This window comes from Phoenix dactylifera, chromosome 18, assembly GCF_051530095.1.
Source record: "Phoenix dactylifera cultivar Ajwa chromosome 18, Ajwa_hap1_PhDact_Kaust_v1.1, whole genome shotgun sequence".
NCBI lineage: Eukaryota > Viridiplantae > Streptophyta > Magnoliopsida > Arecales > Arecaceae > Phoenix > Phoenix dactylifera.
In genome coordinates, this window is record NC_143207.1 from 12120975 (window position 1) to 12146556 (window position 25582).

General features: G+C 38.8%; 2 protein-coding genes across 2 annotated transcripts; both read left to right on the plus strand.

Moving 5' to 3' along the window:
• Window positions 1–3476: 3476 nt before the first annotated feature.
• On the plus strand, window positions 3477–16420 carry LOC149750928 (E3 ubiquitin ligase PQT3-like). Its single transcript, XM_089928365.1, has 10 exons — window positions 3477–4631; window positions 4749–4876; window positions 5064–5167; window positions 14378–14477; window positions 14704–14785; window positions 14973–15139; window positions 15317–15396; window positions 15801–15866; window positions 15972–16128; window positions 16297–16420. Exons 4-10 carry the CDS (start codon window positions 14398–14400, stop codon window positions 16355–16357), a joined length of 693 nt encoding a protein of 230 aa, XP_089784491.1. The 5' UTR covers window positions 3477–4631; window positions 4749–4876; window positions 5064–5167; window positions 14378–14397; the 3' UTR covers window positions 16358–16420.
• LOC149750929 (E3 ubiquitin ligase PQT3-like) lies at window positions 16297–21666 on the plus strand. The gene is made up of 8 exons (XM_089928364.1): window positions 16297–16419; window positions 19441–19540; window positions 19767–19848; window positions 20034–20200; window positions 20378–20457; window positions 20862–20927; window positions 21033–21189; window positions 21359–21666. The coding sequence occupies exons 1-8, from the start codon at window positions 16413–16415 to the stop codon at window positions 21417–21419; spliced, it is 720 nt and encodes a 239-aa protein (XP_089784490.1). The 5' UTR covers window positions 16297–16412; the 3' UTR covers window positions 21420–21666.
• The last annotated feature ends 3916 nt before the right edge of the window (window positions 21667–25582 follow it).

Sequence of the window (25582 nt, forward strand, 5' to 3'; positions counted from 1 at the left end):
TTTATCGATTGCAGCCTCACCGGATTCAGAAATCGACGCGCTGTCCGGCTCCACAAAATTAAAGCTAGTGCTTTTGCCATCCTCCTCTCCGGATACCGCCTCGCTGCCGGACAAGAAGAATCTATGGTTCTGGTGGTGGGAGTGGGGAGAATCCATCTGGATGGAATCGGGTTTGGTGGTGGGATTTGGGTTAGAATTTCAGAAAGACATTGGGGATGGAACGGAAGAGGCCTCTGAATCGAGGAGGATCTCAGAAGGAAAACCCTAGCTCCTGTGGATCTCCACATCTCTTTTCTCCTCTATGTGATGTGGAGGCCTGATAAGAGAGAGGGAGGTGGTTTTTAGGGTTTACGGTTTCGTAACCCAAATAACACCGATATTTCTACGTAACGGGCTCCTACGGAACAGTTAATTGTGGATTTTATAGAAATAACAGCTGTTATCTATCCGACTGTAATCAGCCCATTATAACTGAAAATAATGGATGATTACCAAAAAAAAAGTGTTGCATGATAAGATGAAAATAAATATCTTCCGGTAGATATAGAGATTTTATGTTATTGAACACTAGAAATTTTGAATGGCAATTGTTTTTGTTGTTATTTATGAACTGTTATGGTGGGGTAGTGGCTAGATAATGATTGGACTTGTGTACATTTAGCGAGGTCATGATAAATGTAGAACTTTATTCCTTAGGAGCACAAATTTGAAGAACCATCTTAATTGGTATCAACCAAAGGGTTACAGTAGCAAAATATAACATGAACTTCACATGTCATACTTGATTCTACTTTGATGCCTATCTCGCTTGCTAATTAATGACGATCATGCCAACATCAAGGATACTAGCTAGAGCTAGAATCAAGCAGGCTGGGTCAGGCTAGGCCCTTAGTTGAGTATGACTCAAAATTGTCAAAATCTCACCCGAGCCCCAGCCCTATCTTAGCCCAGAACCCAATAAGGTTGACCTGACCCAACTGGGATGAAAGACTAGGCCGACCCAATCCATCCTTGTTGCCCTCGTTGACTCTCATTGTAGCAAGCTGGTTGAGCTCATCGAGAAGGCCCTTACCTTTGAGCGCAACCAACCAGGTAGACCTCACCGCCATGGTCCATCTGGACATGGTGGTCCTCCCCGACAGCGTGATCCACAACATCGAGTGGGAGGTGGAGAAGGTGACCGAAGTAAATACTCATATGGGCTTGCCGATGTCTTTGATGAAGCATAATGGTATGATCACCGAGCTTTATGCAAGGTCGCTTATGCGATCTGGCTCATAGATATTATCTGTTGGTGCTGCAAAGAGTAACTCCCAGCAGCATCTCTCAACCATTCAGATGATTAACTTCTTGATGAAGTGTGTGGATCCAAGGAGTATCTCTCCAAAGCCTCTAGTAAAGTAGTCCATGTCATGGAGCAATGCCAAAGTGATCTTATACCATTTGGCAGGAATGCAGCGTTTGAGGCATTACAAACTGCAAAGATGATAGCTGGACAAAAAGGATCTAAACATGCAATTGTTTCTTTCGAGGATGGCTTTTATATCAAAGCCTGCTTGGAAAGCAATAATGCAAAAGTTGAGTTAGAGTAGTCTGGCGATAGCGAGATGAGTGACACAAACAAGAGAAGTCAGAGGCATTTTCTGGATTTATATAGAGCAGTGCCACAAGCGCGGTAACAAGAGATATTGCCCCTAGTCCTCATGTATGCGAGTTGGAGAATATTGAATTTATTAACTAACTGTGTTATGTTCAGAGAAAATAAAGACTCGCAACGAATTTATTGGTCTTCCAGAATTTCCTACTACAGCTTATAATTGAGGGTTTGTTTGAATAATTGGACTGAAAATTTTATTGGATTCGTGGATTGGGCTAATACAACTAGCAAAATTATAGAATTATGGATTGGGTTAATACAACTAGCAAAATTATAGAATTATAGATTGGGTTAAGCCTATATTCATAAGTATCTAGAAATAGCTTTGGACAGGGCCGGCCCGAGTCCTAGGCGACCGAGGCGGTCGCCTAAGGCCTCGGGCCAATGGAAGGCCTCCGGGAGGCTGACCAAAAGGAAGCAAAGGCCCCATATAAAACGGGAACAGGAGCTGGCTACGAGTCTTCTCTCTTGATGGAAGGGAGGTGGAGAGTTTCCTGGCCTGCAGAGGGGCAATTTGGGAAGTTGGGGACAGTAGTTTTGTTCTGGGTGGGGAGAAAGAGAGAGAAGGGATTTGGTTGGCTTGATACACGCGCGTCTGAAGCCACTCTTATCTTTCATCCCTTCTCTTTTTTGGTTTTGGTCTTGGTTTTCCTTCCCTCACATTACTCCTGATCCAGCCGGGCCATCAGGAAGAAAGATAGGGGGATTGGAGATGGACTTCTTGGAGGGTAGAGAAAGAAAAGGGGGGAGGGGGGGAGGAGGGGAGGGGGGGGGACTTTTATTAATTAGATGGAGTGAATTTCCCATAATGCCCCTACTTTCTCTCACAGAGATTCTTTCCGGGACAAATTCTTTCCTTTACCTTGACCATGAAGTGCCATGGGATAACCCAAGCATTATCTCAGTTTTTTAATCAATTTTATGGCCCTTCTTTAAGCATAATTACTTTTTCGTGCTTTCATTCAAAAATTATATTAAACTAAAAAAGCTTTTTATCTGTCTTTGTTTCATACATGCATTTTTTAGAAATAATGTACTTGATAACTATCTATTTTTATATCTTTTTTCTAAGTATTTTATATTTATTAAAAAAAATTATTATTAAAAAAAAGGCCTCATTCACTGAATCTGTCTTAGGCCTCCAAATGTATTGGGCTGCCCCTGATTACATTGGTTTACACAAGCTATAAAATATTTCCCATCCTCCTTTATTTTATTCTATTTTATGTTTATCTAGCATTTATTTATTTCCGCGTCTCACTTGCAGTCAAGGGTTGCTTCGTTGAGCACCAAAGTGGAGGCCGGCCAGTCCCATAAGATTTGCCGAGTATCAAAGCACAAAGCAGGAGGTGGTTTAGGAGGTGGCTTGGATGGACAAGCGCACTCATGGAGTTTTGCCTGCCAAAAATCAAAAATATCAAGAGAGCAAGATAACCAAGGGCCTTCAAAATTTGAAACTCGACACTGATAACAAGGCTGGCAAGGAAAAAGAAGTGGATAGATACAAAGAGAAATAAATGATTCGATAAATAATGTTTTTAGGATCTCAAAGATTTGTGGCTTGCAGTGATTGTGTAGCATGATAACACCACAACTTTTGAGAATCTTGTGGTATGTAGAATCGCACATAACCAGGGCCGGCCCAAGCTTAAGCGACCTAGGCCTAAGGCTCCGCCCATAGGAAGGCCCCCGCCCAAACCCGTATCTACACTACATGAGTGAATTGCAGTCGCAGAGCAACGGCTATAATTGCAGTCGCAGAGCAACGGCTCTCGACAAAGACGTGTGAAAAGGAGGGTCAAAGGGTGTGAGTCCGGAGTCGCTGTTCGCCAGTCCCAATCCCATCGCCCACGGCAAAAAGCTATAAACCTACGCCTCTGGCTCCTCTGGCTCTACGCCTCTACCTCTTCAGCTCTCCTGTATCTTCCTCCTCTGCTCCTTGCCTCCTCATCGTCCTCCTCTTCCGCAGTTCTGCTTCACCGTCTTCACCTTCGTCGTGATCAACAAGGGCGTCGGCGAGCGGGCGAGGTCATCTCCGGCCGGCCACCGGGGTTACAACTTACAAGGAGTACCGCCGACCATGGCTAGTCCTCAGTCCTCACCTCATCGTCCTCCTCTTCTGCTTCTGTGCTTCACCGCACCGTCTTCGCCTTCGTCGTGAGTCCACTCTGTACCATAAATTCTAAATCCCTAATCCTGTTACATATTGGAAATGGAAGATCTCTCCGTGGATTTAGATCTTGTCTCGTTGGAAAATGGAAAGCTGATGTGTTTGGAGTATAGCTTAGAGCCTCAGATCGTTCGAGCTTTAGCTTTCTTGATGGTTTTGTTCGGAAATATTTTTTTTGCTTTGGAGAGCCCATGTGAGGCATTTTAATACTCGTTCTCCTGGGAGAGAGAGCTCAGAGAGGTGGGTAGCTGTTGGGAAAGTTTATTCATAGAAAAATAAATGGCATTTATCTCGCATGATATACAATGCTCTCTCTCTCTCTCCCTTTCGCCGAGAGCAGAGGACAACAGTCGAATATCCCTCTCTCTTGGGGGGCTCCATCCACAATGAAAAAAATGGTGATAGATCTGTTCCTCCACTCTCTTCTCCCTTCTCGCCCTTGGACCGTTGTTTTCTTTCTATTTTTTTAGCGTTTTCGGTCGTATTTTTCTTCCTTGAGAACTCTTTTAATCTTCTCTTTTTTTTTTTTTTTTTTTTTTTGGTACAACGGCGGCTCACACCCTACGGGTGTGGATACGGCCTGCAAAATCTGAAGCAAGTAAAGCTGAAAGGGATTCCGGCACTGTGTCGGAATCCCTCAAGATAAAATCCCCGGTGTGATGAGCCGCATAGGAAGCGACCCAATCAGCTGCACAATTCGCTTCCCTGTAAACATGTGTAGCCTGGAAGGTATCACACGCCTGCAGAAGTCTGCGAACGTCCAGAAGCAGCGGTCTGCCCTCACCTGCACGATCTCGCTTCCCTGTAATCTTCTCTTTTCTGTCTTTGTTTTGTACTGGTTTTTATATGTATCATTGTTTCCCTTTGTAAATTAGATTGTTTTAGTTTTTTCTATTCGTTCTCTATTTCTATCACTTATAGAGCGTCGAGGTTGTGAATCCAAAGGCGTACCCTTTGGCCGATGCTCAGCTGATGATAACCATACTGTATCTCCGATCTCGTCCAGCAAGCAGCGAACTAAAAGCAGCTCAAGAAGAAAACTAATGAAGGTTGCCACTCTCGCCCATATATATATATATACACAAACATCCCTCTGCTTCTCTCTCTGTTGCTTTTCTTTAAAAAGTCTGAATTTTGATGCATCGGGAAGGAAAAAGTTTGCATTTTTGATTTTTTTCGGCTACTTATATTTATGTTGAACATCTATATTTGGGTTTTAATTCTTTGACTGCACAGTGATGAAGACTCTGAACAGGGGCATCTCCGAGTTTGTTGTGATGGCGGTGGATACAGAGCCACTTGAAATTCTTCTACATCTTCCTCTGCTTGCACAGGATAAGGTATGTATTTTCTCTGATAGCTTATTAATTGAAGATTATTGTCCTTGCTGCTGCTGTTAGTTTTTCATTCTGTGCCTGTATGTGAGAGTTGAGGTGTGAAGTGAGGATGGCGCCAACACTAGTGATAGCATAAGCTTTTATTAGAAAAATAAGTTTCTACCCTTCTTAGTAACTTCAAATGGTTGGTAAATAGACGGTTCCTAAAGTATATTGCACTTATTAAAATTTTTTTATTATTTAAAATAAAAAATAAAAAAAGGCCTTTCTTAGCAAGTTCGCCTTAGGCCTCCAAATGCATTGGGCCGCCCCTGCATATAATGAGGCAATGTGGTCTTTATCTTTGAAGTTTGGCATAACCGTTTATGGTAGGTTGTGAAAATTAAATTATATGCTTTGGTTATAGGGTGGAAATGGCCTGACTTTGCACGCTTTGAAGATCTTAGATTGCTAATAGAGGATAGCAGAACGAAGTGTTAGTTTGGAATTATCAAGGAAGTTTTAAGAAGCAAAAAATTTTGGAAAATCCAAACAAACTATGTGGAATATAGGCTCACTTGCAATATATGGAATGCCAATTACAACAAGAAAAACAAAATCAAGTTTAGAGCAAAATTGATATATACAAGAAAACTAAAACAAATAATATAAAATTCTATTTTAGTGGGCAAATGAGGAAATATTAGTATTATCAGTAAGATATGTAGCTTGTTAGTTAAGGAGGGAGAAAACATAAAAAAAAGGGGCCTTTTGGCTCTTCGGTTTTTCTAAAAAAAATATTATTTAACGTTTTCAATGCTCATTAGAGTAAGATATCTTTTTTAATCTCTAATTTTTATGTCAGCAGATTTTTTTTTTCCTCGATAAGTAGTAGCTGAGCAATTTTTCTTAATATTCTTAATATAATTACAAATGGCCAATAATTTTAGCTAGGTGGATTAGGAAGCATCTTAATTGCAATGCGTGTAGCCATTTTTTATTTACACGGAGTATAGATGCGTGTGCCTGCTCCCCAAATATTAGTATCTCTCCCAAAGAGAAATAAACCCTGCAGTTAAGAATACCTGGTGGATCATTTTGAAGTAATATTTATTAAGAAAACATAGAACCCTCACGGAGTCCAAAATAATCCTCAAATCTTTTCCTGACGTGCATTATACGTTCAAATAAAATTAGATGGGAGAAACAATATGCTTCTATTTATTAAATTCACTCTCTTGACTAAGATGACCTTATGAATTTGTTATATGAAAATTGCCTTCAAGCCGAATCTTGTAGCAAAACTCTTCAACGCCACATGCTTTATATTAAAATTCTTGAAGGCAATTGGTGGAAGTACATAAGATTTCCAATCCGTGAAAAGGAGGAGCTATTATTGGCACGTGCTCTCATATTTTCCTGGCAATAAATACAGATACCTGGCTACTTTAGTATGGGAGGCAAATACATGATGTATGTACCAAGGCCATTTGCCCATTCTGAATCTGGACATCACTGAACTCTGAAGCTCTTGCAGTTTTAACTCATTATTAAAAATGTCAAGAAAAGGGACACTCCAGTTCCCCACTACGTCTCTTTGAACATGAAATCCTGCTCTTGGAAAATCGCAATTTTGTGCCAAATTGCTTCAATTGTACTTCTGTTAGCATGAAAACATATATTTCAAGGGGAATCGTGTTTTTCATTGTTGTAGGCTACTGTCTAACCCAGTAGAGATGGATCAGATGAGACCATTAACACATGATCTTAAAGGACGAGCATATTACTTACATTTCTTGAGATGCAGATTGTTAAAAGTGCTTTCCCAACTGTGAAATTTCTAGTAGGATTAATTTTCTTTGCACCTAGTGATGCAAGTATGACCTCATAGAGTGGTTGTTGAAGTTTGATGTGCAAGCTTGTTAGATCAGAATGAGTTCCAGTTCATGGTTCACGAACTATTTCTTTTCTTGTGACTTTCTTATGCAAATGTTACTTTTCTCGTAAGCGTTCAATATGCAACCATATGCATGATCTTTCAGGTCGATTACTCTAACTAGCCCCCCATAAGTCCATTAAACAACTTGTATATATAAAACAACTAGGCTACATATGATTTCGTGTCTGTAGAAGATTAGAAGCTCTCCAATCCTAGCAGACAACCAGACCCTTACTGCTACCCTTGAATGAAAATTAAGGAAAAGCTGGTGGCGAAATGTGTTCGAGTGGCGAAAACCAACCTACCTTCCTTTTTGGCCAGATTGAATGGTTGGACTTCTTGCTTGCCAGTGTAGATTTCTGATTTTCTCAGATAGGTCTTTTTCTCCAACCTATCTAAATGCAGTGGAAGTACCATTTGGTGTCTTCCAGCAAATTACGCAGATGAATAACAATTCCATTTCTGTATGAAAAGAGCTGATATACAGTGGAAGTATCAATTGGCTTCTTGCTGGTTAGTCAATGTCTCCAGGCGAAGGGCTTCATAAGGTACCTTAAAGTGTAAGGTTATTTCCACTCTCCATTAAATAAATCTTAATGCAGATTCAAGGTTATGCCCAAGCTTATGTCTTATGGTAGTATCTTATAGCTTACTAGGATCTATTCCAAAATTTCTTATAGCATAACCTAAAGCGTAAGGTTATTCCCTAAGAATTTTTCCTATTACTTTTTAATGTAAGTACAAGTGGCCAATAATTTTAGTTGGGTGGATTGTGAGGCATCTTAATTACATTAGTCTCTCTAACATACAAAAATAAATTCCTATCTGTAAAGTATACCTGGTAGAAAATTTTAAAATAATATTCAATAAAAAAGATATAGTGTAAGGCCTGGCCCATTGCTAAAATAGGTCCAACAAAAAAAGTAGGGGGGAGCCTCCATTGCCTATAAGCCGAGCTTCTACCCTCTCGAGGGGTCAGTGGTTCGTCGTTGCCAGAAAGAAGAAAAAAAAAGATTCGCTCTCGCTCAACCATCATTTTTCCTCGCTGTCATTCTTCTCAGGGCCTCGCCGGAGTTGTGCTACCACACCCCTACCTCTCCTGACCTCATCGTTCATCGAGCCATCGTTGCCAGCCGAGATCTCATCATGAGATCATCGAACTTGGAAACGGGAGCAAATCCCCTATTTTTGTGATCTACCCCTTCTTACTTTGATATTTTTTATGATGGCCAGTCGGACCTTCGGCCAAGTCTTCATGGGACTCTCCTTGACCCGCATGGTGGAACTTCGACCGCCGGCGAGTGATTTGAGCTGAGTGAGGCTCCGGTTCATGTTTTAGGCTGACCATTGTATTGTTTTTCTATTCTCTTTCTTCCACCTTGTCATTACCGCTGTCTCTGCCGCCATCGCAGCCTCACTGGAGGCTGAGCCTGTGGCAGGTGCTAGTTGCCACTGATGCCGGCTCTCTTCCACCCTAGTTCAAGTTACCAAACCTTCCCTATTTAGACTTCATTCACTGCTGACCAACACAGTCGTTGATGTTGTTGTGGTTGTCACCAGTGGCCAGACATTAGGCTAACGATGATGCAGCCGATCGCCAGTGTCGCCTCCATCTAGATCAACCTCTAACCTCCCTATTTTGAGAAAGAAGGAAAGAGTTTCCACTTTTCTTTCTCTTTTCTATCTCTTCCTTTCTCTCTTGTCTTCCTCTCTCTTTTGTTTGCTTCTAAGCGGATCCAGTAGAGAATCCTTCTCCCTCTTTTGTTCCTCTCCATGTTCTTTGGTCAACCTTGTAGACAGTCTTAGAGCACCATTGTTGTGATTGCCTTGAGTAGCTATGCAGCATGTCAGCCCCCACCGCAGCACTTGCCAAGCACAGTTTAATTTCATCATCATTAATCTTTCTTGAGCTATCTATACTATAGTCTGACTCTAGGTTTATAATTGGACTAGTGAGATTACCTAGATCAGATCAACCGGAGTCGTCTGATGTTACTACCTAACTGGCCATGTCTTTCCTCCACTCCGACCTTCGTCGGTTATCTAAAAATATGACATGTTACATTTGCTTTGATCAGAGACCGATTTCTTGATCAGATGAATTGGGATACATTATGCTGACCGAATCTGACTACTCGCCACCGCCACCCGACCGGCCTCATTTTTCTTCATATGCATATCTACTTTATGGTCAGCCTTGGTTATGTATGGGGGTGCAGTCATTCAAACAAGAAGAAGAACAAAAGAATTTTATACTCTAGTTCTTCAATCAAGGTAGAACCCTAATTTCTTATTTATTTATTTAATCTCAAATTAGGTAGGAAAGAAAAATTAGATTTAACTGTAATTTAGATATTAGAGCTCCGAAATAGGAAACTAACAATGATTGATTTATTTCTTATACTAATGTTTGGTCAAGGACGGGTTGGATTTATACAGATTGATTGGGGGTGCAGTCATTCAAACAAGAAGAAGAACAAAAGAATTTTATACTCTAGTTCTTCAATCAAGGTAGAACCCTAATTTCTTATTTATTTATTTAATCTCAAATTAGGTAGGAAAGAAAAATTAGATTTAAGAGTAATTTAGATATTAGAGCTCCAAAATAGGAAACTAACAATGATTGATTTATTTCTTATATTAATGTTTGGTCAAGGACGGGTTGGATTTATACTGATTGATTGGTTTGTATCGCTGGGTTTATATCGTGAGATTTGCATCAACAAATTTTGTTTTGTATGAGATATGTTTTATTTGATTTTCAGATATGAACATATTTATGTGTTATTATATATGGATATCAGCTATTGAAGTTATAATTATATAAATTCTAATTCATATTATTTTGAAATTATGAGAAATACATTATTTAATTAGAGTTGATTTGACAAGAATAACGTATAAAATCAGATAGATAAGAAGCGGTTTGGACTAACTCGTCATGTGGATAGCCTTCACGGGGTTATGTGTGGGACGGCCTCAATGAGCTTATGCATGAGATGGCCTCCATAAGCTTATACGTAGAACAGCCTCCACAAGCTTATACGTGGGGTAGCCTCCACGAGCTTATGCATAAAAACTTTGTTTATCAGTCATGGACTCAGACATGATCTTGGTTAGTCCAAAGCTGGAAAGTAAATTATTATAGAACCTAGAATTGAGATAATAAGAAATGGATGATAAGACATATGAAACCAATGCTAAATAAAATGTTTTGGTTGTTGGTATTTGTGATATATATATCCCTTTTGATAAGCCAAATATTTGATGTATGTTTATGCAGATATTTGTCAGTTTAATTGAGTGATACTGAATGTTTGAAAAGAGGTACCATAATTTATGTTTTCATTTTGATATCGTTTATTACTATTCTCAAATTATAATATTATATTGGTACAGATGGGCAGAGAATCTTACGAGGCTGTAAAGCTCACACTAACTTTTTTCTTTTCTTTTTAGAGTTGCAGAATTCTTAGTACTTGGTTATGGTTAGGATCATGGGTGAAATGATAAATAGGTTGATACCAGTTAGATGATTGAATTTTGAAATTGTACAAGTTTATTACTTGTTATGAATCGAGATCATTATTATTTACTAATATTGAGGTTGCAATGAATCTTCAAGCTTTACATGTTCTGAAGAGCCTTGTCCTAAGGAGTATGCAAGTTGTGTCATGTGGTCGACCTGGATGATAGGTTTGGAGCATGATAGAAGTGGTGTCAGAGCATAGATTTAAGATCACTAGGGACTGTGACAAAAGTTGTATTAGAGCTTAAGGTTATGATCACTAGGGATATGACAAAAGTAACAGAATAGATTCAGAGCCTAGGTTTAAGATCGCTAGGTATTGTGATAACATTTATGCATGGGGTTTGGCAAACGATGAGTACTGAAGGGCTAGATGATATATGTTTCTAATTTCAATAAGTGGGTTGACCTAAGATGAGTGCAAGAGGTTTTGGCTATGGATTATAGTGTTACATTAGTAGGTTAATTATGCCATATGTACTTATTCAATCGTCATTTAAGTGATTTGGAATCCCAAACTTGATGCGGGTGCAAACCATGATAACGTTCTTGTTCTATTATTAATTGTTCGGTTGCAAATTTTGGATTTATTAGCAAGAAGTTGTGAGGCAATAACCTCTAATGAAACTATATGTAGATCACGTATTCTAGTTTATCGCCTAAGAAAGAGTTTCATAGTATTAAAGTGGAATTTGTATGTGGATCTTTCATAGTACTAAAGTGAACTAAGAAAGATTTTCAAAAAGGAGTGTTCTTCGTGGTTGAATCTATATGTGGATTATATAGGTAATTGGCATTTTTGGATACTATAAATAGGTATATTTCTATTAATAGATTTTATTTTATTTTATTTTTAAGGTTATAGAGCATTCATATTGGTGGAAAACACTAGTAATTTGAATTTTTATGTTTGGATTGGGCTACTAAATCTTTTTCATAATTATTGGAGACAATTGAATGTGCTAAAGCAAACTCAAATCTAGGTTTATAATTCGATCAAGAATTTGTCATTGTTGATGAAGCCACTAGTAAAATATAATAATGAGTATAGACTTTGGTTATGAGCCGCTTAGATAAGTTATTACATATATCATTGCTACATTAATACTATTATAACTGTTGATGGTTGTGCTATTTGATGAATGGTTAGGAGGTTTCAAAGAAACATGATTTTTGGTTTCTTAATGTATATCATGATCAATGTTATGTATTCTTAATTTAGAATGTCCATTATCGACTTTGAGTTGGTAAAACAAAAGATCTTGATCCTTTCAAAAGGAGAGTAGACAAACACTCAATCTACAATTCTTCTTCTTCTTCTTTCATCTCTATCATCATGGTCTACAGTTCCATTGATTCTTTATAAATGTTCATTCTTCCAAGCATTTATTAGTTATAATAGTTCTTACATGTCTTGCTTCAAGCTAAAATAGGCTTGTTTTATGTACAAGTCATGATTAGACAAAATTGTTTAGACTCAATAAAATAATGAACTCATACTTTTGATTACAATATCTAACCAATTGAACTAAACCTACCAATAAAGAAGGATTCTAAATTTTGAATTTTTTTTATGAGTGGAATGACTTGATAAAGATGATCTCTGTAGACATAATAAGTGGTCAGCAAATTCACTACATGTGGGGCTCTATCTAAATATGCATTATGTTTTGCCTTATAATCCAAGTTGATCAACCCAAGCCCAAGCATACTTTTGAGGCTCGATAAACTATTTTTCGAGTTTAAAATGGTGAAGGAGATTTCTTCTTCGTATTTTTGTTGGTTGGGGGGGGGGGGTTTGTGATGGTGTGAGGCAACATGCTTTTGTGGTAAGTTTTATAATACATAGCAAAGCATGTTGAGAAACATGTATAATTCATTTGTTTTTGTTGTTGTTGTTTGTGAGGGCATGCCATCCACATTTAGTCATGCACAACATGCATAATTCATATGACTCGGTGTGCATGGATCTTAGAAAGCATCAAAAGAGCAATTATTTTATGTATGGGAAATGCCTCATTCACCCACCAAGTCATTACAATAACCCGATGTCGTGCTTTACTAATCCAACACTTTTGACTTGCATGAAACTAGTACTCTTGCAATACCAAAGCATGCAATGTTGTCATGCCAATATACATGACCTTGATGTTCACAACTTTTTGCCAAACTTGGTGTCGCAGATAATAGTCATTGGCTTTACAACCAAATGCAATTCAATAACACAACTACAAATACTTACAATCCAATAGAACATAATGGATTGCCAAACCAAGTGACAACATGAGTCCTCTATTCCTTCTTCTAATCTAAAGTTGAAACCCTAATCATCTCAGAGTCCCATCTAAACTCCTGCAAGACCCAGCCCAAATGGAAAAGGACAAGGAGGCCTGCATCTCCATTCCAGTGGCCTCTATTCTCTACCATTTTGCTCTGGGCCCCACCTCTTTGGTAAAGTAAGGATTTTTTTTTTGGTGAAAAATTAAGGTAAGCCTGCCGCCGGGATGCTCTATAAAGGAAACCGGATTCCCTCTTTCCGCTCCCCACCTCTTCATCTCCGAGCGCTGGAGAAATAGAGGGGGAGGATCGGGGAATCCCTAACCCTAACCCCTTTTTTTAACTCCCCATCCTCTCTCTTCGATCTGATTCCACCCCTTAAATCTGTCCATCGCTTTGAGTTCTCTACGGATCCTTCCCCGGTTGATCCATCCAGGTCCCTCTGCCGTTCGATTTGGGGTTCTCTCGATCGTAGAAGCCGTCGTTTCTTCGTTCTCTTCTCGATTTTCCCGGTTGGAGTGGTTGTTCGGGGGATCCTCGGATGCGCCGCGGCTTCGGGCGATTCTGCTCTGGCGATGACGGTCTAGTGAGCTCGGATCCAATCTCTCCTCCTCCGGCTGAATCCCTTTGATCGAAGGGGTTTTTCTTTTCGCGGAAGCCTCTCTCCTCTTGTAGCGGCTGGGGGCGTTCGGCGATCTTGGGGATTTATCTGCGGATCGTGGCTCTTTGCTGTTGGGATCGCTGTTCTATTCGTTCGGAACGTAAAGGGGTCGGCGGAGAACTCATCTCGAGCTCTTCCTCTTTTCCCTTCCGGAAAGATCGTTTCTTGATGGGATAATTGAGCGTTATCGACATCAAGGATTGCTTGTATCAGGCCTTAATATCAGGCCTGCTTTTTAATTTTCGGCCTTTTAAATTCAGTTTGCTGCTTTTTTCCGGGCAATTTGTTCATTGTGGTCGAGCTGGTCTGCAATTAGATCAGAGGAAGTCCGGAAAGGGAAAAAAAAATAATGGTTGTGTATTATAAGTTTAAAAGTGCAAAATATTACGAATCTATTCTAATTGAGGGTCAATTCATATCTGTTGCCAATTTGAAAGAACGAATTTTTGAATCCAAGCATTTGGGAAGGGGTACCGATTTTGACCTCATGGTCTCCAATGCGCAGACTAATGAAGGTTGGTTCTTCTTCTAGACTAGGTTCTCTTGATTGGTTTATTCATGCAGTTTACTTGTAGGAGGATAGTTTAGTTCATTCAGAATTAATTGTCATTAGACTAAAAACTAATAAAAAAAAGGATTGATTGGAGTATTTTTAGATAATTGTGCTTGAAAAATTAAGAGATAAGGGGTAATGGAGTTGGGGTGAGATTGTGGCTACTGTTCGATTGATAGTGTGTCTGTTGAGTTACTTTGCTGGGAGCACTGTGGGTTGCTCTAATCTCACTCTGGATTTTTATAGACTCTGTGTTCTTCCATTTTCGGTTTCAGAATATGCAGACGAAGCTGCTATGATACCCAAAAATACATCAGTATTGATTTGTCGCATCCCAGGACGGCCATGGAAGCCCATTGTTACGGAACGAGATGAGTACTATCTCACACTCTGAATCTTGAGCATTTGATGAGCTCTTCTATTTGCATTTACATTATGCTTTTGCTAATGATTTGTAGATTTGGTTATGTGGGAGGGATGTAGTGTTACTGAAATATTTTGAAACTTTATTAGGATCAAATTTTGTAAGATAAAAATTGAGACAATGTTGATGACTTTCCTGACTGGATTTTGATATTGAAAGTTTGCATTCCATCTGCAGGACAAAAGTTGTAGAGGATAAGTTAGAAGATCTTCCACCAGCAAGTAACACTTTGGTTGGCGACCCATCTACCATGAAATATGTAAGACTAATAATTTTTGAATATGATTCTCTAGGTGCTTAATTTTTTTTTTTTTCATTCTGAATTGGTGCCAGCCACCATTATTATCTTAATTCTTGAGTGGATAATGGGTGTATCTTTCCTGAACGTTCTCATCTTTGATTGATGGCAAGGATATTGATAATACACATTCAATCACATTTTGCAGCCTGAAGAATCTGAATGGGATGAGTTTGGTAATGATTTGTATGCTATTCCAGAAGTCCTTCCTGCTCAGTCAAGCTGTTCAGTGGTAGATGTTTCTCCTGCAAATAAGGTTGATGAGGATAGCAAGATTAAGGCTTTAATTGACACACCTGCCCTTGACTGGAATCAGTGAGACATTTAATTGGATCATTGATATTTCTTATATTTCAGTGGTTTTATTTTTTAGAAATTAAAAAGTTTAGAGAAGTTCGAGAGAATGGAGTAGCAATAGCAGTCACATTTTGTTTACCAATGAGGAATCATTTATAACATAATGTTTTTCACTGGGTCAATGTAACTTTGCAGTCAAACACAAGAAGGTTATGGTGCTGGAAGAGGCTTTGGTAGGGGAATGGGTGGGAGGATGATGGCTGGTCGTGGTTTTGGTAAGCCCATGAACACTTGTAGAACTCTTCATGCTTGTCTCTTTTCCCGTCTTTGTATAGCTTTTTATTCTTGTGTCATTTTCCTTCTTTGACTGTCTTACACTCAGAGCCTCACAATAACATTAACTTTTTAAATTGAACTAGGATTTGGTTAATTGCATCTTTATATATGTATATTCCTCTAAAAGTAGCATATACTCTCTTGGTTCCTGTATATGTTTGTGATGATAGGGATTCCACAAATGCATTTTAGGATTAAAACATTTGCTATCCATTCTTTTGTAGACTTTTTGTTGCAAGAGCAGTCAAATTCTTAGTTTTATGATATATGTTGCATGTATCACTTTATTTTATCTTCCCATTTTCCTGGATACTGACATTTTCATTTTTCTCATTAAATTAAGGCCGAGGTGGGCTGGAGCGAAGGACACCTCCAGCAGGCTATGTTTGTCATAGATGCAAAGTGCCAGGTACGTTTATAATATGTTGACTAATGAGGTCATTGTAATTAATTGTTTTCAGCATTTGCGAGCGCCAGTTAATGTATGTTAAGAGTTTTTTTTAATTTTATTCAGGTAATTTTATCCAGCACTGCCCCACAAATGGTGATCCAAGTTATGATGTTAAAAGGGTGAGACCCCCAACTGGCATTCCTAAATCAATGTTAATGGCAACTCCTGATGGTTCCTATGCATTGCCTGGTGGTGCTGTTGCTGTTCTTAAGCCAAATGAGTAAGTTGATGACTTCATGCAATGTTCCTTGTTATTACAGAATTGTGATAGATATGACAGCTGATGACCAACTCTTTTTTTTGTCATAGTTCTCTTGATTTTATATGCATAGTTCACTTATAGCATATGGGAAAGCTGCATAAATTGAAAAAAATATACATTTTGCAGGGATCTGTCCGATTTAGGCATCGTGGGTATGAACCAGGGGCATGGATATTTGACCAGGTAAGAATTTGAGGCTAAGAAAGCTGATCTAAGATGGAAGCGTGAAATGGGCCGACTCAATGAAAGGTAATTCAAATGGTTACTCTTTAGTTCTGTTTTTTTTTTTTCATTTTTCTGAATTTGTTGATGTTTTTGCAATGCCAAACTGAAGTGTTGCTTAATGTGTATATACACACACGGACGCACGCACACGCATTTGCGCACATGAACAAGATAACTGTGTTAGGCAGCTGAGGAGATTTCAGCTTCTAGGTCCTAGAATGGTGTTTGGTAATTTTATGAAAATTATGCTGTGGAATTTATGTGTTCAAGGCTTGCTGTTTGTGGTTTAAATGGAATTGAAAGATAAGAATTTTAATGGTGTTATGCGAAAGCTAATATACACAATGTTACAGCTATAACATTACATGCACATGATACTCCTTGATCTTTTTTTTTCTTTTTCAATTTTAAGTTTCTCGTAGTGGTTTATTTGCTATATTACATGAGAAACTAGTAGTATAATTACTTATCAGATAAGATAAAATAGTTGACCAAAATATGCACATATATTCATAGGCATAGTGTAGATGGATGTAATCATGGGTGAATATTTACAACATGTAGAGAAGAAAGGCAGTTAAAAATAAAATGACATTATGTGGTAGATGCAATAGTTTAGTCTACAGTTCCATTGATTCTTTATAAATGTTCATTCTTCCAAGCATTCATTAGTTATAATAGTTCTTACATGTCTTGCTTCAAGCTAAAATAGGCTTGTTTTATGTACAAGTCATGATTAGACAAAATTGTTTAGACTCAATAAAATAATGAACTCATACTTTTGATTACAATATCGAACCAATTGAACTAAACCTACCAATAAAGAAGGATTCTAAATTTTGAATTTTTTTTATGAGTGGAATGACTTGATAAAGATGATCTCTGTAGACATAATAAGTGGTCAGCAAATTCACTACATGTGGGGCTCTATCTAAATATGCATTATGTTTTGCCTTATAATCCAAGTTGATCAACCCAAGCCCAAGCATACTTTTGAGGCTCGATAAACTATTTTTCGAGTTTAAAATGGTGAAGGAGATTTCTTCTTCGTATTTTTGTTGGTTGGGGGGGGGGGGTTTGTGATGGTGTGAGGCAACATGCTTTTGTGGTAAGTTTTATAATACATAGCAAAGCATGTTGAGAAACATGTATAATTCATTTGTTTTTGTTGTTGTTGTTTGTGAGGGCATGCCATCCACATTTAGTCATGCACAACATGCATAATTCATATGACTCGGTGTGCATGGATCTTAGAAAGCATCAAAAGAGCAATTATTTTATGTATGGGAAATGCCTCATTCACCCACCAAGTCATTACAATAACCCGATGTCGTGCTTTACTAATCCAACACTTTTGACTTGCATGAAACTAGTACTCTTGCAATACCAAAGCATGCAATGTTGTCATGCCAATATACATGACCTTGATGTTCACAACTTTTTGCCAAACTTGGTGTCGCAGATAATAGTCATTGGCTTTACAACCAAATGCAATTCAATAACACAACTACAAATACTTACAATCCAATAGAACATAATGGATTGCCAAACCAAGTGACAACATGAGTCCTCTATTCCTTCTTCTAATCTAAAGTTGAAACCCTAATCATCTCAGAGTCCCATCTAAACTCCTGCAAGACCCAGCCCAAATGGAAAAGGACAAGGAGGCCTGCATCTCCATTCCAGTGGCCTCTATTCTCTACCATTTTGCTCTGGGCCCCACCTCTTTGGTAAAGTAAGGATTTTTTTTTTGGTGAAAAATTAAGGTAAGCCTGCCGCCGGGATGCTCTATAAAGGAAACCGGATTCCCTCTTTCCGCTCCCCACCTCTTCATCTCCGAGCGCTGGAGAAATAGAGGGGGAGGATCGGGGAATCCCTAACCCTAACCCCTTTTTTTAACTCCCCATCCTCTCTCTTCGATCCGATTCCACCCCTTAAATCTGTCCATCGCTTTGAGTTCTCTACGGATCCTTCCCCGGTTGATCCATCCAGGTCCCTCTGCCGTTCGATTTGGGGTTCTCTCGATCGTAGAAGCCGTCGTTTCTTCGTTCTCTTCTCGATTTTCCCGGTTGGAGTGGTTGTTCGGGGGATCCTCGGATGCGCCGCGGCTTCGGGCGATTCTGCTCTGGCGATGACGGTCTAGTGAGCTCGGATCCAATCTCTCCTCCTCCGGCTGAATCCCTTTGATCGAAGGGGTTTTTCTTTTCGCGGAAGCCTCTCTCCTCTTGTAGCGGCTGGGGGCGTTCGGCGATCTTGGGGATTTATCTGCGGATCGTGGCTCTTTGCTGTTGGGATCGCTGTTCTATTCGTTCGGAACGTAAAGGGGTCGGCGGAGAACTCATCTCGAGCTCTTCCTCTTTTCCCTTCCGGAAAGATCGTTTCTTGATGGGATAATTGAGCGTTATCGACATCAAGGATTGCTTGTATCAGGCCTTAATATCAGGCCTGCTTTTTAATTTTCGGCCTTTTAAATTCAGTTTGCTGCTTTTTTCCGGGCAATTTGTTCATTGTGGTCGAGCTGGTCTGCAATTAGATCAGAGGAAGGGCCGGAAAGGGAAAAAAAATAATGGCTGTGTATTATAAGTTTAAAAGTGCAAAATATTACGAATCTATTCTAATTGAGGGTCAATTCATATCTGTTGCCAATTTGAAAGAACGAATTTTTGAATCCAAGCATTTGGGAAGGGGTACCGATTTTGACCTCATGGTCTCCAATGCGCAGACTAATGAAGGTTGGTTCTTCTTCTAGACTAGGTTCTCTTGATTGGTTTATTCATGCAGTTTACTTGTAGGAGGATAGTTTAGTTCATTCAGAATTAATTGTCATTAGACTAAAAACTAATAAAAAAAAGGATTGATTGGAGTATTTTTAGATAATTGTGCTTGAAAAATTAAGAGATAAGGGGTAATGGAGTTGGGGTGAGATTGTGGCTACTGTTCGATTGATAGTGTGTCTGTTGAGTTACTTTGCTGGGAGCACTGTGGGTTGCTCTAATCTCACTCTGGATTTTTATAGACTCTGTGTTCTTCCATTTTCGGTTTCAGAATATGCAGACGAAGCTGCTATGATACCCAAAAATACATCAGTATTGATTTGTCGCATCCCAGGACGGCCATGGAAGCCCATTGTTACGGAACGAGATGAGTACTATCTCACACTCTGAATCTTGAGCATTTGATGAGCTCTTCTATTTGCATTTACATTATGCTTTTGCTAATGATTTTTAGATTTGGTTATGTGGGAGGGATGTAGTGTTACTGAAATATTTTGAAACTTTATTAGGATCAAATTTTGTAAGATAAAAATTGAGACAATGTTGATGACTTTCCTGACTGGATTTTGATATTGAAAGTTTGCATTCCATCTGCAGGACAAAAGTTGTAGAGGATAAGTTAGAAGATCTTCCACCAGCAAGTAACACTTTGGTTGGCGACCCATCTACCATGAAATATGTAAGACTAATAATTTTTGAATATGATTCTCTAGGTGCTTAATTTTTTTTTTTTTTCATTCTGAATTGGTGCCAGCCACCATTATCTTAATTCTTGAGTGGATAATGGGTGTATCTTTCCTGAACGTTCTCATCTTTGATTGATGGCAAGGATATTGATAATACACATTCAATCACATTTTGCAGCCTGAAGAATCTGAATGGGATGAGTTTGGTAATGATTTGTATGCTATTCCAGAAGTCCTTCCTGCTCAGTCAAGCTGTTCAGTGGTAGATGTTTCTCCTGCAAATAAGGTTGATGAGGATAGCAAGATTAAGGCTTTAATTGACACACCTGCCCTTGACTGGAATCAGTGAGACATTTAATTGGATCATTGATATTTCTTATATTTCAGTGGTTTTATTTTTTAGAAATTAAAAAGTTTAGAGAAGTTCGAGAGAATGGAGTAGCAATAGCAGTCACATTTTGTTTACCAATGAGGAATCATTTATAACATAATGTTTTTCACTGGGTCAATGTAACTTTGCAGTCAAACACAAGAAGGTTATGGTGCTGGAAGAGGCTTTGGTAGGGGAATGGGTGGGAGGATGATGGCTGGTCGTGGTTTTGGTAAGCCCATGAACACTTGTAGAACTCTTCATGCTTGTCTCTTTTCCCGTCTTTGTATAGCTTTTTATTCTTGTGTCATTTTCCTTCTTTGACTGTCTTACACTCAGAGCCTCACAATAACATTAACTTTTTAAATTGAACTAGGATTTGGTTAATTGCATCTTTATATATGTATATTCCTCTAAAAGTAGCATATACTCTCTTGGTTCCTGTATATGTTTGTGATGATAGGGATTCCACAAATGCATTTTAGGATTAAAACATTTGCTATCCATTCTTTTGTAGACTTTTTGTTGCAAGAGCAGTCGAATTCTTAGTTTTATGATATATGTTGCATGTATCACTTTATTTTATCTTCCCATTTTCCTGGATACTGACATTTTCATTTTTCTCATTAAATTAAGGCCGAGGTGGGCTGGAGCGAAGGACACCTCCAGCAGGCTATGTTTGTCATAGATGCAAAGTGCCAGGTACGTTTATAATATGTTGACTAATGAGGTCATTGTAATTAATTGTTTTCAGCATTTGCGAGCGCCAGTTAATGTATGTTAAGAGTTTTTTTTAATTTTATTCAGGTAATTTTATCCAGCACTGCCCCACAAATGGTGATCCAAGTTATGATGTTAAAAGGGTGAGACCCCCAACTGGCATTCCTAAATCAATGTTAATGGCAACTCCTGATGGTTCCTATGCATTGCCTGGTGGTGCTGTTGCTGTTCTTAAGCCAAATGAGTAAGTTGATGACTTCATGCAATGTTCCTTGTTATTACAGAATTGTGATAGATATGACAGCTGATGACCAACTCTTTTTTTTTGTCATAGTTCTCTTGATTTTATATGCATAGTTCACTTATAGCATATGGGAAAGCTGCATAAATTGAAAAAAATATACATTTTGCAGGGATCTGTCCGATTTAGGCATCGTGGGTATGAACCAGGGGCATGGATATTTGACCAGGTAAGAATTTGAGGCTAAGAAAGCTGATCTAAGATGGAAGCGTGACAAGGTAGAAGGGTTTTTGCCCTCTTCCTTCTGAAGGTCCTTCATCGGTTGAAGAAACCCGGGTCCGGCTGCTGGCAATGGAAAACGGAGAAGACAGAGACAAGTTATTAGAGCTTTACGAGATCCTTCACCTTCATCTGGCGAATGTCCGGCTGGTAGATGCTGACAAAATCTATGAGGCGTTCCTCTACAAGAAAAATAGAGCAGAAACAGTAATTATCTGTTTCTGCTCTGTTTTTCTTGTAGAGGAATGCCTCATAGATTTTGTCAGCATCTATCAGCCGGACATTCGCCAGATGAAGGTGAAGGATCTCGTAAAGCTCTAATAATTTGTCTCTATCTTCTCCGTTTTTCATTGTCAGCAGTCGGATCCGGATTTCTTCAACCGATAAAGGATCTTCATGTTCAAAGAGCAAAAGTACAATTGAAGCGAACGCGAGACGAGGGGCGGAGACGCGTGATGGCTCGGATCACACGCGGACGAAGGATGGAGAGCCAGAGGGGCTTCGGAGTGGTCGTGGGGAAATGGGAGCGATGTGTGATGGCCCGTAGTCCGCGTCGACGTGGGGGAAAAGGGCACTGATGGATTCCGAAGCAGAGGGGGGACGTGATAGGGTGTGATGGACGATGGCTCGCCTTGTACGGGAGTAATTAAGTGGAAGGGGGAGTGAGGGGAGTTTTTGTCTTTGTTCTGTTGGTTAACTTGTATTGGGTTTCTCTCACCCGAAGAGGGAACTGTATCTTTGCTATTTTGCATGGCTTCTCTTCTCTTTGGGAAGAGCTTTGGGAAGAGCCACTGAATATCATTTCCTTTCCCCTATCTTTGTTGGTTTCTTCTCTGGTTGGGACCTACCACCCTTTTCTTGACATTTTTAATAATGAGTTAAAACTGCAAGAGCTTCAGAGTTCAGTGATGTCCAGATTCAGAATGGGCAAATGGCCTTGGTACATACATCATGTATTTGCCTCCCATACATCATGTATTTGCCTCCCATACTGAAGTAGCCAGGTATCTGTATTTATTGCCAGGAAAATATGAGAGCACGTCACGAATAGCTCATGAGTAAGAAAACTTAACTAGAGTAAGAAAAAGGAATAACTTTACCATTAAGCTCATGAGTGCCAGCCAAAACTAAACATTTTTATTATATTGTGCATACCATTGTCACTGGGTTTCATTCTTTGACTTTAATTCAATAACTTAACGGTAGAATTTTATTTGTACTAGCTTGTCACTGGGTTTCATTCTTTGACTTTAATTCAATAACTTAACGGTAGAATTTTATTTGTACTAGCTATGCATTCCCACATGCTGTCATCTTTCAATACAATTATGGGAAAGCCCACGTCCACAAAAAGAAATAAGACATCACCTTTCAGCTAATTAAGAATGGAGTTCCATACGGGGTTCATTGCTAGGGCTCAAGAATGGATGAAAAAAGGACTCAACAAGCCACAATAGCTCTAACTTTGGGGGTTCATGAAGTGCTATAAAATAGCATAAGCTTTGCAATACATTTATCTGGCTATTGTAATTTTATTTTCTTTTGAAGATCTTTCCATTTTCTTGCCAGTGTCATTATAAGGGTGTCATTTTTTGAAATAATGAAAATTCCTACTGCACTGTTATACAATAGTCATATAATGATTACTATGAATTGAAATCCCAGAGAAATTGTAAAGGTATTATGATGACATTTATGTATCTTAGAGATTATAATCATATGAAACAGTGGTTAGTACTTCATATATTTAGAAACCAGACTATTTATTTTTTTTGGAAAAAACAAAAAATTAGGCTGTTTAAATACTAGCTAAAGAGTCATAGAGTTTTAACATAAGTCATGAAAAGTTGAGATCAAATTCACAAAGGTCCACTGGATGTACTACTTTCGGGCTAAAGAATCCTCAATATTAATTTTCATTATATAAGAAGTATATAGGTAGGTCAAACAAAGATAGAAACTATCGGAACTGATTTAAACAACTCATTTTTGCCATGCTATAACTTGGACAACCTATGCAAGTCCCATTTTTGTTGCAATATTATTGACTGTTTCAAACAAAAGAACTACACAACCAGGATAACATTAACCTGATTATTACAAAAAAGAACATTGATTGTCCAAATTAAAACATGATCACCGGTGAGAAGAGAAAAATACAATACAAATTTCACCATCCAAAACATAAGCTCTAGTTATCTGATAATGTAAGCAAGTGAGACGATATAATTATCAAAAAGAAAATGAAAATCTCTAGTAAAACTCGAATAAAACCAAAATTTAATCATTGTTAATCAGAGAGGAAGAGCGGTGAGGGACAGAGCCTCTAATTATTATTAATCAGAGGGAGTCTCTATTTTCTGAGAAACACAGGGTGGATTTAATTCTACCCACAGCCTACAGGCAACCGGCTAAGCTCTTAAAACAACAGCAGCAGCAAGCCAACAACAACAACAAATACCTACAGGGAACCTGGCCCTCAACAGATTAAAAAAATAAATCCCAACCCATACTGTTTGCTGTGTGGGGAAGCTCTCATTAACAGAGCATTTCATGCGCCACATCAAAGCCATTCAGCTTTCTCCGCGGCAAGCCCCATCAAGATTCAAACCCCACAACAAAGCCCCATCAAACTCGAATAAAAATGGGGAAATGGTGGTTCAACAACCACAGCCCCTAAATTCCAGATCGACTGAAATCCCCAAACTTTATGAGAAATGAATTGAAACAAAAACCCATCCAAATCCATCCAATACAAAACCCAAGCTAGGAAAAACAAAACCATCGCCAACAGAGATCACGAGAGCAAAGCAAGCCAGAACCAATTAGAAATCTACGGCCACATAGAGAGCCCGGATCGAAAAAAGAAAACCAAGAGACAGGGTCGGATCAAGAACTGATCGACGATGATACCTGAAGGAAATGAGGTCTGACTTCCGAGGAGGAAAAAGGAATAGTCGTGCTGCCTTGCTGGGATTTGGGAACTGGAAAGTGGGAATTGGGACCAAGGAGGCAAGGAGACGTCAAGGACAAGGGGAATAGCCCGTAGCCGCATGCCATAGGTGATAGGTTTACGGCTTACCAGCTTTACAGCCATGGCGATGGGATTGGGACAAGCTACAGTTGACAGCTATTTCTCAGCGATGCAGGGCCTTTCTTCGGGCCTAGGCCTTAGGTGACCGCCTCGGTCGCCTAACGGACGGGCCGGCCCTGAGCACGTGCCAATAATAGCTCCTCCTTTTCACGGATTGGAAATCTTATGTACTTCCACCAATTGCCTTCAAGAATTTTAATATAAAGCATGTGGCGTTGAAGATTTTTGCTACAAGATTCGGCTTGAAGGCAATTTTCATATAACAAATTCATAAGGTCATCTTAGTCAAGAGAGTGAATTTAATAAATAGAAGCATATTGTTTCTCCCATCTAATTTTATTTGAACGTATAATGCACGGCAGGAAAAGATTTGAGTATTATTTTGGACTCCGTGAGGGTTCTATTTTTTTTAATAAAAATTACTTCAAAATGATCCACCAGGTATTCTTTACTGCAGGGTTTATTTCTCTTTGAGAGAGATACTAATATTTGGGGAGCAGGCACACGCATCTATACTCCGTGTAAATAAAAAAAGGCTACACGCATTGCAATTAAGATGCTTCCTAATCCACCTAGCTAAAATTATTGGCCATTTGTAATTATATTAAGAATATTAGGAAAAATTGCTCAGCAACTATTTATCTAGGAAAAAAAATCAGCTGACATAAAAATTAGAGATTAAAAAAGATATCTTACTCTAATGAGCATTGAAAATGTTAACTAATATTTTTTTTATAAAAAGCGAAGAGCCAAAAGGCCCTTTTTTTTATATATTTTCTCCCTCCTTAACTAACAAGCTCCATATCTTACTGATAATACTAATATTTCCTCATTTGCCCACTAAAATAGAATTTTATATTATTTGTTTTAGTTTTCTTGTCTATATCAATTTTGCTCTAAGCTTGATTTTGTTTTTCTTGTTGTAATTGGCATTCCATATGTTGCAAGTGAGCCTATATTCCACATAGTTTGTTTGGATTTTCCAAAAATTTTTGCTCCTTAAAACTTCCTTGATAATTCCAA